General features: G+C 31.2%; 3 protein-coding genes across 3 annotated transcripts in view; all 3 read right to left on the bottom strand.

Annotated features, from left to right (window-relative positions):
• The window catches only part of LOC104730333 (calcium-transporting ATPase 10, plasma membrane-type), a gene marked incomplete in the record, with an annotated part of 15,996 nt that extends 15,297 nt beyond the window's left edge, over positions 1–699 (bottom strand). Inside the window, 1 exon segment of the mRNA XM_019231767.1 lies at positions 478–699.
• LOC104721870 lies at positions 10,463–11,192 on the bottom strand. The gene has a single exon (XM_010439944.2). It carries the CDS (start codon positions 10,952–10,954, stop codon positions 10,751–10,753), a length of 204 nt encoding a protein of 67 aa, XP_010438246.1. The 5' UTR covers positions 10,955–11,192; the 3' UTR covers positions 10,463–10,750.
• The window catches only part of LOC104721869 (origin of replication complex subunit 5), an 8,606-nt gene continuing 7,102 nt past the window's right edge, over positions 11,591–13,094 (bottom strand). Inside the window, exons 3-6 of the mRNA XM_010439942.2 lie at positions 12,940–13,067; positions 12,436–12,849; positions 11,956–12,277; positions 11,591–11,847 (exon numbers count right to left, since the gene is read on the bottom strand). Of these exons, the coding sequence (XP_010438244.1) occupies positions 11,797–11,847; positions 11,956–12,277; positions 12,436–12,849; positions 12,940–13,067 (915 nt within the window). The 3' untranslated portion in view covers positions 11,591–11,796. The remainder of the gene's footprint in view (positions 11,848–11,955; positions 12,278–12,435; positions 12,850–12,939; positions 13,068–13,094) is intronic.

Genomic DNA, 13,094 nt, shown 5'->3' with positions numbered 1-13,094 from the left:
AAAAAAAAAAAAAAAAAAAAAATCCCAAAAACCAAATCAATCCAAAGACGATACAGCTAGCTTAACAACTCTCACATTACACTGTTCCAAAACGCAGCAACAACAACCAATCCTCTCACCAGCATCAGAAACCAAACAAACTTTGGTATCCCGATTCCCAGAAGAAGCACCAAATCGTGGCGAGGAAATTTCAAAATTCAAAGCGAAGAAGAAGCAGAAACAAGCTCAGTAAAAAACAAATAGTTTTTTGCTTTTTAGAAGTGGTCCAACAACAACAATCGTGTAGGGTAACTAACATCGTGAATCGTGCCGGAGATTCGAATAAACAAACCACAAAGTAGCAGAAGCAAAAAGGCGAAGAAAGAGAAGGGAGAAAAAAAAAACATAAATCTCTGGCGATTCCAGAAGAAACAACCAAAAAAAGTTTTCTCTACGGTTACTGTTGAATCCAAAATTATCAAAAAAAAAAAAAGATACCTCAAATTATCGGCGGAAGGAAAGTTTCAGGATGATTACTCAGCTCTCTCCCTTTTGTAGTTTGATGAGAGAATACTCACTCTCTCTTCCGGATTATTTTCCCGTCACTTTCTCGAGAAAACAAACAAACAAACAATAAGAGAAGAGAACGAACGAGAAAGAGAGAGAAAAGAGAACTTTAGGAAACTTCCTGGAAGTATAGAGAGCAGCTTTGACTCGTCACTCCTCGTCAAAAAACTTTTTGTTAGAAAAAATAAAAACAAAAAGATATATTCCTTTATTTCCTATTTCTGTTGATATAATCTTACCTCAATATATAATCCACTAAATTCTTAATTAATCCTTCTATATTAATTAGAAGTACATATATAAAACTAACTTTATAAATTGTAAAAAATTACATTATCATGTCATTTGTTTTAAAGACAAATTTTTAATTTTTGTAGTAAAGATAAAAATATAATTTAAATATAAGACTAACAAAATCTTTTAAATAATTATTAGTTTTCAGAAAGAATACTTTATCTCTCTAATTAATTGTGGATAAAAGTTATTAATTAATTTTTAAAAAATTGTAAACTAATTAGAATTTTAAAAAGTAAGATTTTATTTTTCAGTATCCAATTTATTATTTTAATAACTATATTTGGAAGATTTTGCTAAGATTTTAAATTATGATTCTTTTATCATCTTTCTTTTATTTTATTTACAAATTATTTTTAATTATCAAATATATATGATAAATAAATTTGTTGATTTTTTCTGCATATGTTTTGATTTAAATTTTTAAAAATAAAGACATATTACTCAATATATGATGAAAAATGTGTGTTTTTAATCTTCCACATCGGCGGTTGATAAAAATAAAATTATGTAATTAATAACATAATAAATTTTATTTTATCATAATTAAAATACTATAATATTTTAAAATAATTAGTATTAAAATTTATCACAATTAAAATACTATAATATTTTTAAAGAATTAGTATTTAAAAAGATATATGTAGATTTACCAAACAATTGCAATATTAAAAGTAAATAGTGTCTCAAACAAAATATTTTTTTAAAACAACTATAACAATAACTTTTATTATTGTGTTATAATTTTTGGAGAAAATGTTGATCCGTGATATATTGTAGTTATAATTAATTACACTGACTCTTTTAGAAGGCAATTTATTTGTTTATTTTTAGTTAAACAATATTTGAAAGTTTAGAAAATTTAAAGTTTTTGTATTATACCTTTTTGGAAAAAAATTCAAATAATTAGTAAGATATTTAAAATAAATATATAAACCGCTTAAATTTTGAACTTTTGGTCTATCATCTTACTTATATTTAAAAAAAAAAACAACATTCATCTTATAGTCACACAATATACTTGCTCCCGCGTAAGAATACATATATAGCTAGCTAGCAACATATCTCACCACTACTACACTTGTAACTTGTAAGTGACAAATGAATTACTATACATCATTTTCGAATGAAAGCTCCTTTTGCTTCCTTCCAATTCCCATATTGCATTCTTTGGGAATCTTTGAGGCAACAATCGCTTATAGCTCAGTGTGTACTCTTCCTATTGACATTTTGGTATTGGTTCGATAGTTTTGAAAACAAGACTTTTGCCGCATGGGAACCCAACATTGACTTGTTTTTTTTTCCCAATATCTTTTGTTATTAATTGCTAGTAAATCTCAAAGCCACGTTTAGGTTTAGAAGAACGTATTCACGTACGTACATGTCCGTAACAAAATAGTATATCCCACACACACGTAAGTGAATCTTGCCTTTTTACACAGTCGTTAATGTATGAAACACGCTTTCCGTTTCTAAATAATGATTATATTTGAATGGTCTTGTACATTGTCTACTGCCTTTTTAACTGGAAAAAGAAGTTGGTCTACTATATATATATATAACAACTTTGTAAATAAATAAAAAGCATGAGAATAGCATTTTAAATTCAAGAAACAAAAATTATGTTCTGATTGCTGCTTGAGTTATTGCGAGTCATATTTAAATTTAAATTTATTCACGAAATATATATATATATATATATATATATTCTCAGTTCTGAAAAGAAAATTTTTTAATTAGTATAGGGAGTGTTACATCAATGTCAAACTACCCCGTAAATTTTCATTCCAAGTTATATATTTCGTTCTTCTAATTTTTTTTTTTTTTTGTGTCATTTTTTAAGGTTTCTTCGCACACTTGCTGTTTGTGGCGAAAATGTCAGTGGACCTCATGACATGATGAAATGTTAAATTTAAGACCATTTTAGACCATAGTTTCCTAAATCCCTATATTGCACGCTATTGGGTAGGAGTATTCGGTTTCGGTTCGGTTGTGTTTGGTTTCGGTTAGTCTGGATATAGGAATATAATAACTATTTGAATATTTTAGAAATTTCGGTTCGGTTCGGTTTGGTTTCTTTCGGTTCGGTTTCAATTCGGTTAGTTGAAGAGATAACCATAACTAACATAAATTATATTTAAATTAACCATATAAACCTAATATAACCAAAAGTAGCTAAAGATAACCGAATATAACCGAAATTAACCAAAAATACATTACAAAAATATAAAAAAAGAGGAAAAATATTGATCCGATTTTACAAAATAGTATTTAACTTTGTAAATTCAAATAATAACTTTTAAATATATTGATTATTTAAAGTATTTAATTGTTTTGAATGTAGAAATAATTAATATTTTAAGTTTATTTTATAGTTTTGTCTGATATTAAATATATTGTTTTGGGTATATTCTAGATTTTTGGATATTTTGGTTAACCATTTAATTATCGGTTCGATTCGGTTTCAGTTAGTTTAAACATAGGATTTTACTAACCATTCGGTTATTGGAGGAACTTTGGTTCGGTTTTAATTTGATTTTTTTCGGTTCGGTTCGATCGATTATTTGGTTACCAGTTTTTTTGTCCAGCCCTTACTATCGGGAAAAACTGGTATGGACCTTTTTGCCGACCGCAAAAAGTATTGACTTTCATATATTCTCTAGAAAATGAAAACTTTAGAATATAATTTAAATTGTGATGGCATAGTGGCGTATGAATTTGATTCTCGCTGTATTCGTATATTAGCTATGTATTCGATATTCACCTATTCATTAGTTGATATAGTTTTTCTTTTCAGAACTGATGAGAAAAACTGCAAACAAACTAATGCTTTAATTTGTTTGTAGTTTAAAAAAAATAATAATAAAATGTAAAATTTATTCGAAAATAAAACATTTTTACAGCAAATGTGTCGTGGTTTTGAATGTAGTTAAGCTAAGTAGTGGACAGAAAAATTAAACCTTAAACAAAGGAGGTGTTAAGGGCAAGCTGTGAAGTGTGTCTCTTGTTTTCATCTGGACGCAAACCATAACTCCATACAGCCACCGTAGCGGCCTGTGTTGGGGAGAGATAGTAGCCTGTTTCTGATTTGCCTGTCAAGCCGTTTAATTTGTTTGCAGTTTCGTTACTCCGTTGGAATAGTATCAAAATTAGGTAGTTATATAGATAATAATGCAGTTTAATTAAATTTAGTTGTTAAATTAAGTCTACTGAAGTAAACAACACTTTCATGTTGAAAATACGATATGGTGGAAAAGCTTGAACAAGTAAAGAGGCCGTCATTACTCTCTGCCGTTACGAATGGTTTAAATTTTGCCTACATCATTATTTAAGACTCACGGGATAATAAATAAGTATACGATTTTTAATAAATATCATTATGAATTTAAATTCGGTTTGAAGTAGTAGTAATTTTTCTTCTTCAACTAATTAACGTTATCCATGATATAATATGACAACTGCAATTTGTAAGGTTTAATGTCTCTATGTAATTTCAAACATCTTTAATTTTTTTGAACTCTTTCTTCATGGTTATATTATCTATTTTTTAAAATCCAAATTTTTTTTTAACCTGATGAAATTTCATACCTAAACGGTAAACCTAACTTATGAGTAACAAAGCATAATTTTGTTTTTTTAGTCGCTGAACAACAAAGGGTAAAGTTTCTTAGACCATCGCCGGCACAGCAATCCATTAAACGTTTCTTTAAACAAAAAAAATTATTATTTTAATTTTTATATATATTTATTAGTAACAACCACTAAGAAATTGACACCTGTTTAAATGTGCTGAGAAGCGTTTAAATGACAGCGTTTAGAATCACCATTCTCGCCGTTTTATTGAAAATGTAAGCATGCATGGCGTCTGATCGCACCAACGTTACGTTGCCGACGGAACTTGATTTGACTCGTTGTTTCTCCAAACATCTGAAGAATCGATACTCTTCTTTCTCTCCTCTCTCTCATAATTATATTAATTTATATGAGAACTCTGGTGATTAGTACTCACCACTAAAGATACCCTTATATTAGTTTCTGTGATTTTTTTAATGTAGTCATCAACATAGAGAACTGTTGTTTGGATATATACTTTTCATACTCGTGGTGTATAATTTCCTGTATAGCAACGTAGAATATACATTGTCCATGTGACATTAAACCTTACAACAGCAACGTAGAATATAAATTGTCCATGTGAGTGTTATAAAATGGAAAACACATTATACGATGACTACATTCGTCCATATTACTATATATACTTCTAGATTCACTTTACATCAACATGAGGAATAGATATCATTTCCATGAGAGAACATACTCCTAGCTCATAGAAATAAAGTTAGGGTTAAAAGGTCAAAAGAATCTGCAAATTAATTAACAATAGTTTTACGAAAAGGGGCCAAGGCAGGCGGAACGAGTCAAATCAAGTTCCGTCGGCAACGTAACGTCGGTGCGATCAGACGCCATGCATGCTTACATTTTCAATAAAACGGCGAGGACGGTGATTCTAAACGCCGTCATTTTTTTTTTTTTTTATCATTTTATGTTTACAAAAATATCGAGAAAAATAGCTATAAAGTAGGGCCGATATGTAGTTTTCCGGCCGAAACATTTTCTATATACATTCGAAGTTGAAAATAAATGTTTTGAATGGTTCGTCATTCATCAAATTATGTATTTTAGAATGTTGTAGGACCAGTTTTGTATAGTGCTTAATTGGGTACGATAATAATTTAAAAAAAATGATTAATTTGGTTATCAAGAATTTGACTAATTGACTTTAGTATCCACAAAGCTCAATCTTAATCAAAAAAACATAATAGTCTTGTGACTTGTGTGAGCTTAAAATCTTGCATAATTAATGGAAACATATACTATAATATACAAATCACATCAAGATAAAAATTTCGCTATCATCGGAATGTTGGCACCGAGTCATTGAATGCATGCACGTAACCAACGGTGGACAACTCATCAATTCATATACCCATCGTTCCATGTTCATTATATATACTCAAATCTCGATCCGTCTCTAATCAATTGTGTCCGATAAGTCTAAACTATAAGGGTTATTTCCTTTATCACAAATCTATATTTATAAAGTTTCTCACAAAAGCACCCAAAAACTGAATTGCTTAATAAAATATTACTACTTAAAAAAAGAAAAAAAAAATATTACTACTATTAAGTTTTAATTATATATAACTATAATTTCGAATTTACTAATTTCTAATATATATGGTCAAATCTTCATATGGATTCAATCCATGTGATATTTAAATTTTAATATACACACTTTTTTATTGATTACTTAATATTACACTAACATGATCTGGGAATCAAAAATTAACATCAATATCAATATCTAATATATATATATATATATATATATATATATATAATTAATTCTATGAACAGTATTCGCCAGTGAACTTGCAGATCCGAGGTTCTTTTGCTAAAAATGAAACTGTTTTTTTTTTATATATAAGTGTCAATATCAAAATTCTCGTTTTAAAAAAAATCTTTCTAAAACGATGTATGGTCGATTTTTTCTTTTATTAAATCATAAATTTGAGGAAACAAAGGAAATAATGTTTGCTTCATATCCATACCAATAATGATAGAATTGGAATCAACTGGCATTTTCGTACCGTGTAGACATGTGGAGGAAATTTCTAGGAAAGCACATTACACTTGCTCGTGAATATGACACTCCTACTCCATCATTATTCATCTCTTTATATATAAGACTCATATAATAACGACTCTTTCTTTTTTTTGGTCGTCGTAAATCATATTTTTTGAGACTAATCGATTTAATTCTTACGGTTTGAGTGACCCCTAAGTGAGGCTATATAGTCATTTTATTCAGTTGGTACACCAAATTATGATATCATTTACTGCGGAAAAAATATTAAGATCTCTCTCATATACATACATACATACATAGGATCAGTGATGTTATGCTACAGTTCAAAAACCATTACTAGTTGCCAAAAATAAAATAGTTAGTCACTCGGCCCAAACAATGTCGTTTTCAACAAAGCCTAACCATGTCATTTTCGACAAAGCAGAACTAGTACAAAATAAATGTCAATAGTTAATAACAACCTAAACTACTCTTGGGCTTTTTAAGATCGGTCGCTATATGCGAAGTTCGTTCTATTTGGAGCCAAACAAATCAAACCCACGGACATGGGAAAAATCAAAGATTGGACCGATTAAACATGCATGGAGGGCCTTTTTAACCATAATATTAACATCTCTTTCCACTTATGAAACTAGTATTTCTGTACATACTAACAAGAGATCGATAATTCGATATAGTACCTAATTAATCAACAAGGAAATTACGTTATATTAACAACATCGTAACCAGTTTCAAATCAAACATTCAATACTTGTATTATTTCGATATCGAGATTCTACAGTTGCATCGATATCATATGACAAGAATATGATATTTAATACGGATACCAAGATAAAATTCTAAGTTGGAACCCGATAAGCCGGTATATATACCAATGGAGTTGTTGTTCACATTTTTTTTTTCTTTTTTTCACATTTCCTTTTTTGACTAGAACATTTGAGAATATTCATGAGACTGAGATGAACGTAAATGTATGTGATCAAACTGGATCCTAGGCCCAATAACCTCATTACGCAACGTTGTTATATATTATATCCGTTTTTGTTTCTTCCTGTATCCATTATATTCTATCCGTTTTTGTTTCTTCCTGTATCCTTTTTGAAAAAAAAAAAAAATCCTACAAGTTAATTACCATACTCAACTTAGTTTGGTTAGTTTACTTTACTTTGAAAACTTACATAAAGTGATAAAACCTACTTTCATTTGGTTCAAATAGGTTTAGTTAGGTTTGATTTTACGTACAATCACACTTCAACGGCAAGAAAAAGAAAAAAATCGATTCGAGAAAACTAACGTTAATAGGTAATCCACGTAAAACTATCATGTGTGTGTATATATGTATGTCATTCCATCATTTATTAACAACATAATAGCGCTATTACACCATACTTTAAAAAAAAAACAGAAGTCTTGTATAATAATTTTCTACAGATTTTTAATTTGATTGTTGTGCTTTGTGCAATAGCAAGAATGACAAGCCCAATGCCCAACGCATTTTTTTTTATTTTTATAAAAGAAACACTACGTAGCTAAACTGGCACCATGTAGTTAAATTGTCTATAAATTGTTCCAAACAAAAAAACAAAAAATGTACAACTTCAATCGTTGTAATCATATGGACCGTCAAAAGATGAATTTCCTCGTCTGAATCGATCGAGAGATGCCTGAAGTGATCGTGATTGGTGACTGTGATTTGCGAAATGTAGTTATGATTTGTGAGTGCTAAATTGTACCTGAAATTAAAGTTAAACACTTCCATAATTGAAGAAAATTATTTCTACGGCCACATTGAGAAGAAAGAGAGATAGGGACACTGTGTAAGTTTGCCTTTTCGGGCACAGAACAGACATGCAGAGTCCAGCGACAATTATTTGAGGTTTGATATCCAAAAACCTTATCTTCTCCCAACACAATCAATCAAATTTTGATGATATGTCCAACATTTAATTAAAATATGTCCTCTCACAAAATCAACTAAACCTGGGAAATCAAAACTGTTTATTATATTATCCTAACGGTATGTTCCATCTTATGAGCATATATACAAACCTATCAACAAAATATCTTTTATCATCGAACCCTTAATTACTGATCTTTTTACCTTTTCGATAATTAAGTCCAAATTGTATATCGATATGGTTAAACTGATCTTTTTTATTCTTTTTCTTATTATTAAGCCCGAGGATTTGGAATTAGTACTGAATTATCTAACCTATCACCTATGTCTGACATTGAATAATAATGAGAAACCACCGTGTGGGAAAATTGTATTATTGTTGTGACATGATATTGTTTTGTAATCGGAAATGAAATATGATAAGATGTGGAAATTGTACGTCTAGAATGTAGAATCTAAAGGAACAGATATGGAAAGATTGAGGTAGAGTGTTTTGGGCTTATCTACCAGAAAAAATGAAAAAGAAAAGATGACAAGTGACGGTTCAACACCTGTCCACCTGTTCTTGCCTTTGTCCCTTTTATCATGTACATGCGATTCCAGTTATTATTATTATTATTTTTTTTTTTTCTAGTTTGATCAATTTGTACGACTTATTCCAATCTGTTTTTCTTTAGAAAAATATTATAAGATATCTGTGATCTTACCTAAATCATCAAATACGGAAAGTTTCTATATGGGCATTAAATTAAGACGTTGAAATGTATCGGTCGTTCTGGATATCAAAGAGTGAATATACTACTACATTTACAAGAGTTAGGTATTGACTAATGTAGATTTGTAGTAATCCACTAAAATGAAAAAACCAAAACAAAAAAAATAATAAGAGTTGAAACAATATGAAGAATTCACAATGGATCAACTAGAAAAAATGGTATAATATATATTAGAGATAGACTTCGATGGATTCATTTACAGATTTAATATATAGGTGACCTCGAACTATTGTTGTCATGCTGCTATTATTCATGGCAGTCATCTTACGACTTTCGTTCTTAGTACCATCAATATCATTTACGTATTGTTGTCTACATTGCTTGCATTCTACAAACTTATGATCTTATCATTTTAAACGTAACACAGTGAATCACCACGGCACCATAAGTTGTTTTTTACAACATGGTTATTACCAATATACTCTAAAATATGTATACGAGAACTTTATTACTTGTTACAAGAAAATGACAAAAAAGTAAACGTGATAAGTTAAAACTTAAAACGGCCAGCTGACGACAAAGAAGCATGTTATCTAAATCAGCATCTTTGTACAATTTCTTTACAAAGAGATGTTGTGCGGTGTAGAATGGTCCAACCTAGTTTTAAACATAGAACCGAAGAAAAATACAAGAAAAAGTTGTTTTTCCAAGATTCAGAACGATCTGGTTTTGCCATACAATATTCAACAAAACTGTCATATACTCGAATTTAACAAAATGAACTCTACTGCTGCAAGGACTATGTTAGATCGAACTTAAGAGATGAGAATAATCTCAAACGAGGACTTCTTCTGATGGCTCTGAAAAAACTAAACTAAAATGGAATCAAAGTAAAAGATACTCGAATATGCAAACGGAGCCGACTAATTAATTTAGTAAGAAGATTCATTGATATATCTTTTGTAGACACACAAATATATATTCTCTAAACAAGTGAACGTGAGCGAAACATAAATTCTAATTATTTGGACCACTGACATTTTTTTTGGTCCACTTCATATCTGTCCAGCTAAGACGTACAGCACAACTTTGGCCTCGTTCATATACAGGAACGCTCTTATCAATCACTCAAATAGATAACATATTTCAGCAGTTATCTAATATATATTTCCTGTTAAATCTTGCGGTAAAAAGTATAACTTTCGTAAACCATTATATTAAATCATGGGGTTTAATTTTCTAAGGTTTCACCTTCCTTCGATTTTATTTTTAATCCCCAAATACATACGGAAAGAGAATTGGCTAGGAGTTATTACTCATTTAAATGAACCAAAAGGGATATAGTAAACTGTAAACATGTTCACGTTAGAATAACCATCTTTTATTAAGCAACAAATTATTTACAATGAACAAAACAAAGTAAACAACTCAATGAAATTAACCAATGTCCACCACTACGATGGGGCGTTTGATTTAGCAAAATCAGAAATCTCAGGGGAAAATCAGAAAAAAAACACTCAACATTGAGAGGACCAAACAAATAAATAAAATAGATAATACAATTTCAATGACCCCTCTGTGTGTTTCTTTCTTCATCTTTTCGCATCTCTCTCACTCTTAGCTGTATGTGGTGTTTAAATGTTTTGTTCAGTAATACAAGACGAGATGACGGTCGCAGGAAGAACAAGAGTACTTGCGTTTGACCTTGAAACAGAGTGGCAAGAAACAGAACAACCACTTCGTCTCTATATCCACCGCCGATACTTTTCCACCGCAGTATGGACACGTCCCCGGTGCTTGTTGCCTACCAAGTTCCGTCTTCTCTTCATGATACACAAATTCCAAACACATTTTTGCCTCTTTCGTTGTTTACTTCAATTCGTAGACGCTCCTTTGTGTCTTATCTTTATAATGTTTCTAGCTAGGCTAGCTTGTCTTGGTAAGTTATGTGAGAAAAATCTAGAATTGTGGAGAAGAAGAAGAAGAAACGAAAAGGATTTTGTATTACCAAGAAAGGAAATAAAAACTATTTCAAGTGTACTAAGATGTGTTTTCCTCTCACAAGGACTTGGTGTAGGGTTTAGCAATACAACGACAATGAATTTATAGACGATGGAAGGGTGATGGCGTGGCATACTCTCTAACGATACATATATTAAATATATCTTTTTCATTTTTTTTTTTTAAAGAAAAAATCTTAGATAGAATCTTGAGAAACCAAGTCTATACGGTGTAGAAACCAAGTTTATAAAGTGTAGAAACTATCTGATGATGATAGATACATATGTGACAGGTTTCACGATACATAAATCATATAGTTCCAAACCTAAAAACTAGGAATGGAAGAAATTTTAAGTCGACAAGAAGATGGGAACAAAAACTTTCTTAACAGAGAAGTTTATCTCATCTTAGGTTTCATAAGAAATGAAACTAAACCGGATTTAAGACTGGTCTCATAACATCAGAATTTAACAAACTCAAGGTTGATTCCGAAATCAGTTTGCCGTAGAAACTATAGTAAAAATGGTTACATAAAAAAAAAAGAAACATCATTCACATACATTTACAGACCACGTTGTTAACTTCGAAATTGCTTCTCAATACGATAAAGTTTCCTGAGACAACTAAAACTAATTGCTAAATTCTACAATACAAGGGCTCAATGGAGAGTGTACCATTAGCTTCACATATCATTATCTTCTGTACAAGTACTTGGCTAGTGGAAAGCTGAGACTTCTCGCAGCCTGTAAACCATATTAGAGGAAACACACACAAAAATTGGTGCATCAGCATTGTTTTTGTATTACCCCCCTGCTATATGACTCAAAAATTGGAAACAAAGTGTGTGTTACCTTCAGTGCCAGATCTTCAGAGACCATAGAGCGGTACCTAATAGATCCTTCTAACGGGCAGCTTCCACTTTTGATCAAAAAGTTTGCATCACAAAGACTTGACACTTGCAGCAGAATATCAGACATCAGGTTGTTATTTTCTTTGTCGTAACCCGTTGGATCTTCGTCTTCTTCTTCTTCCTCTTCACCAAATGATGAATCTCCCACAGAGGCAATACATTGGAATATCGCCAATAGTCTTTCCAGTGGAAAGCTTCCAGGCCCTTTCATGACTGCTTCCTGCTCTGCCATTTCCTTTTTTTCCATCGATTTCTCAGAGGCCCTGAGGAGGAACCATTGTGAAGGATATATCAGGAACACACATCACCATTACAATTACATACTTTTACTAGACTTGTTATTAAACTCAGTGAATCAAATCATTTATCTATTAAGCTATATGTCAAAAGAGAAATGATGACACTGATTTTGACAACTTACTTCCGCTTTCTTTTACGATTATCCATGCCCCCTGTGGAGTCAAACATGGATGCGTCTAGCGTTGCAGGGTTTCTTGAAGCGAGAAATGCCGCAATAAGAAGAAACTTTGCTGAAACAGACATATGGAAGTCCAATGTTTCAAGTTCTTCACGGTTTTCAGAACTGTAGCTGGCTTTCTGTCTTCTCTCGCCTCTGGTGTCACCATCATGAGGGTGACTCGAGACCCTGAATATCTCATTTAAACAGGGAGCAATAAGCGGTTTAAGATGGCTATACAGCCTTCTCTTCATATCTTCATTGGGTGAAATTCCTAAATCATCAAGTGGTTCACAATACTTTCTGAACAATGATGAGAAGGTAGTAGACAGTTCCTCAAGTCTCCTGGTGACCCTACAGAATGGTTTCAACACAACACTGTTTTGACACCAAAAACTACATCAGTAAACAATATAAGTAAAGGATAGAGAAAGCTAGTAGGGAGGCAAGGTTGCACTATCGCCTTACTCGAGGAATGCAGCGTACAATTTCCGGTTAGCTTGATTTCTCAAGAAAATTTGACGAAGATCCTCTTCAGAGTACTCAGGAAAATAAAGAGGTAGAGGGTCTGTGTATCCCATGTTTGAGTAATACACATCAGGTGGCAATCCGCTGATAAGTAT

The sequence above is a fragment of the Camelina sativa genome, chromosome 11 (genome assembly GCF_000633955.1).
Source record: "Camelina sativa cultivar DH55 chromosome 11, Cs, whole genome shotgun sequence".
NCBI classification, from domain to species: Eukaryota; Viridiplantae; Streptophyta; class Magnoliopsida; order Brassicales; family Brassicaceae; genus Camelina; species Camelina sativa.
This window is presented reverse-complemented; position numbering and strand designations above follow the sequence as displayed.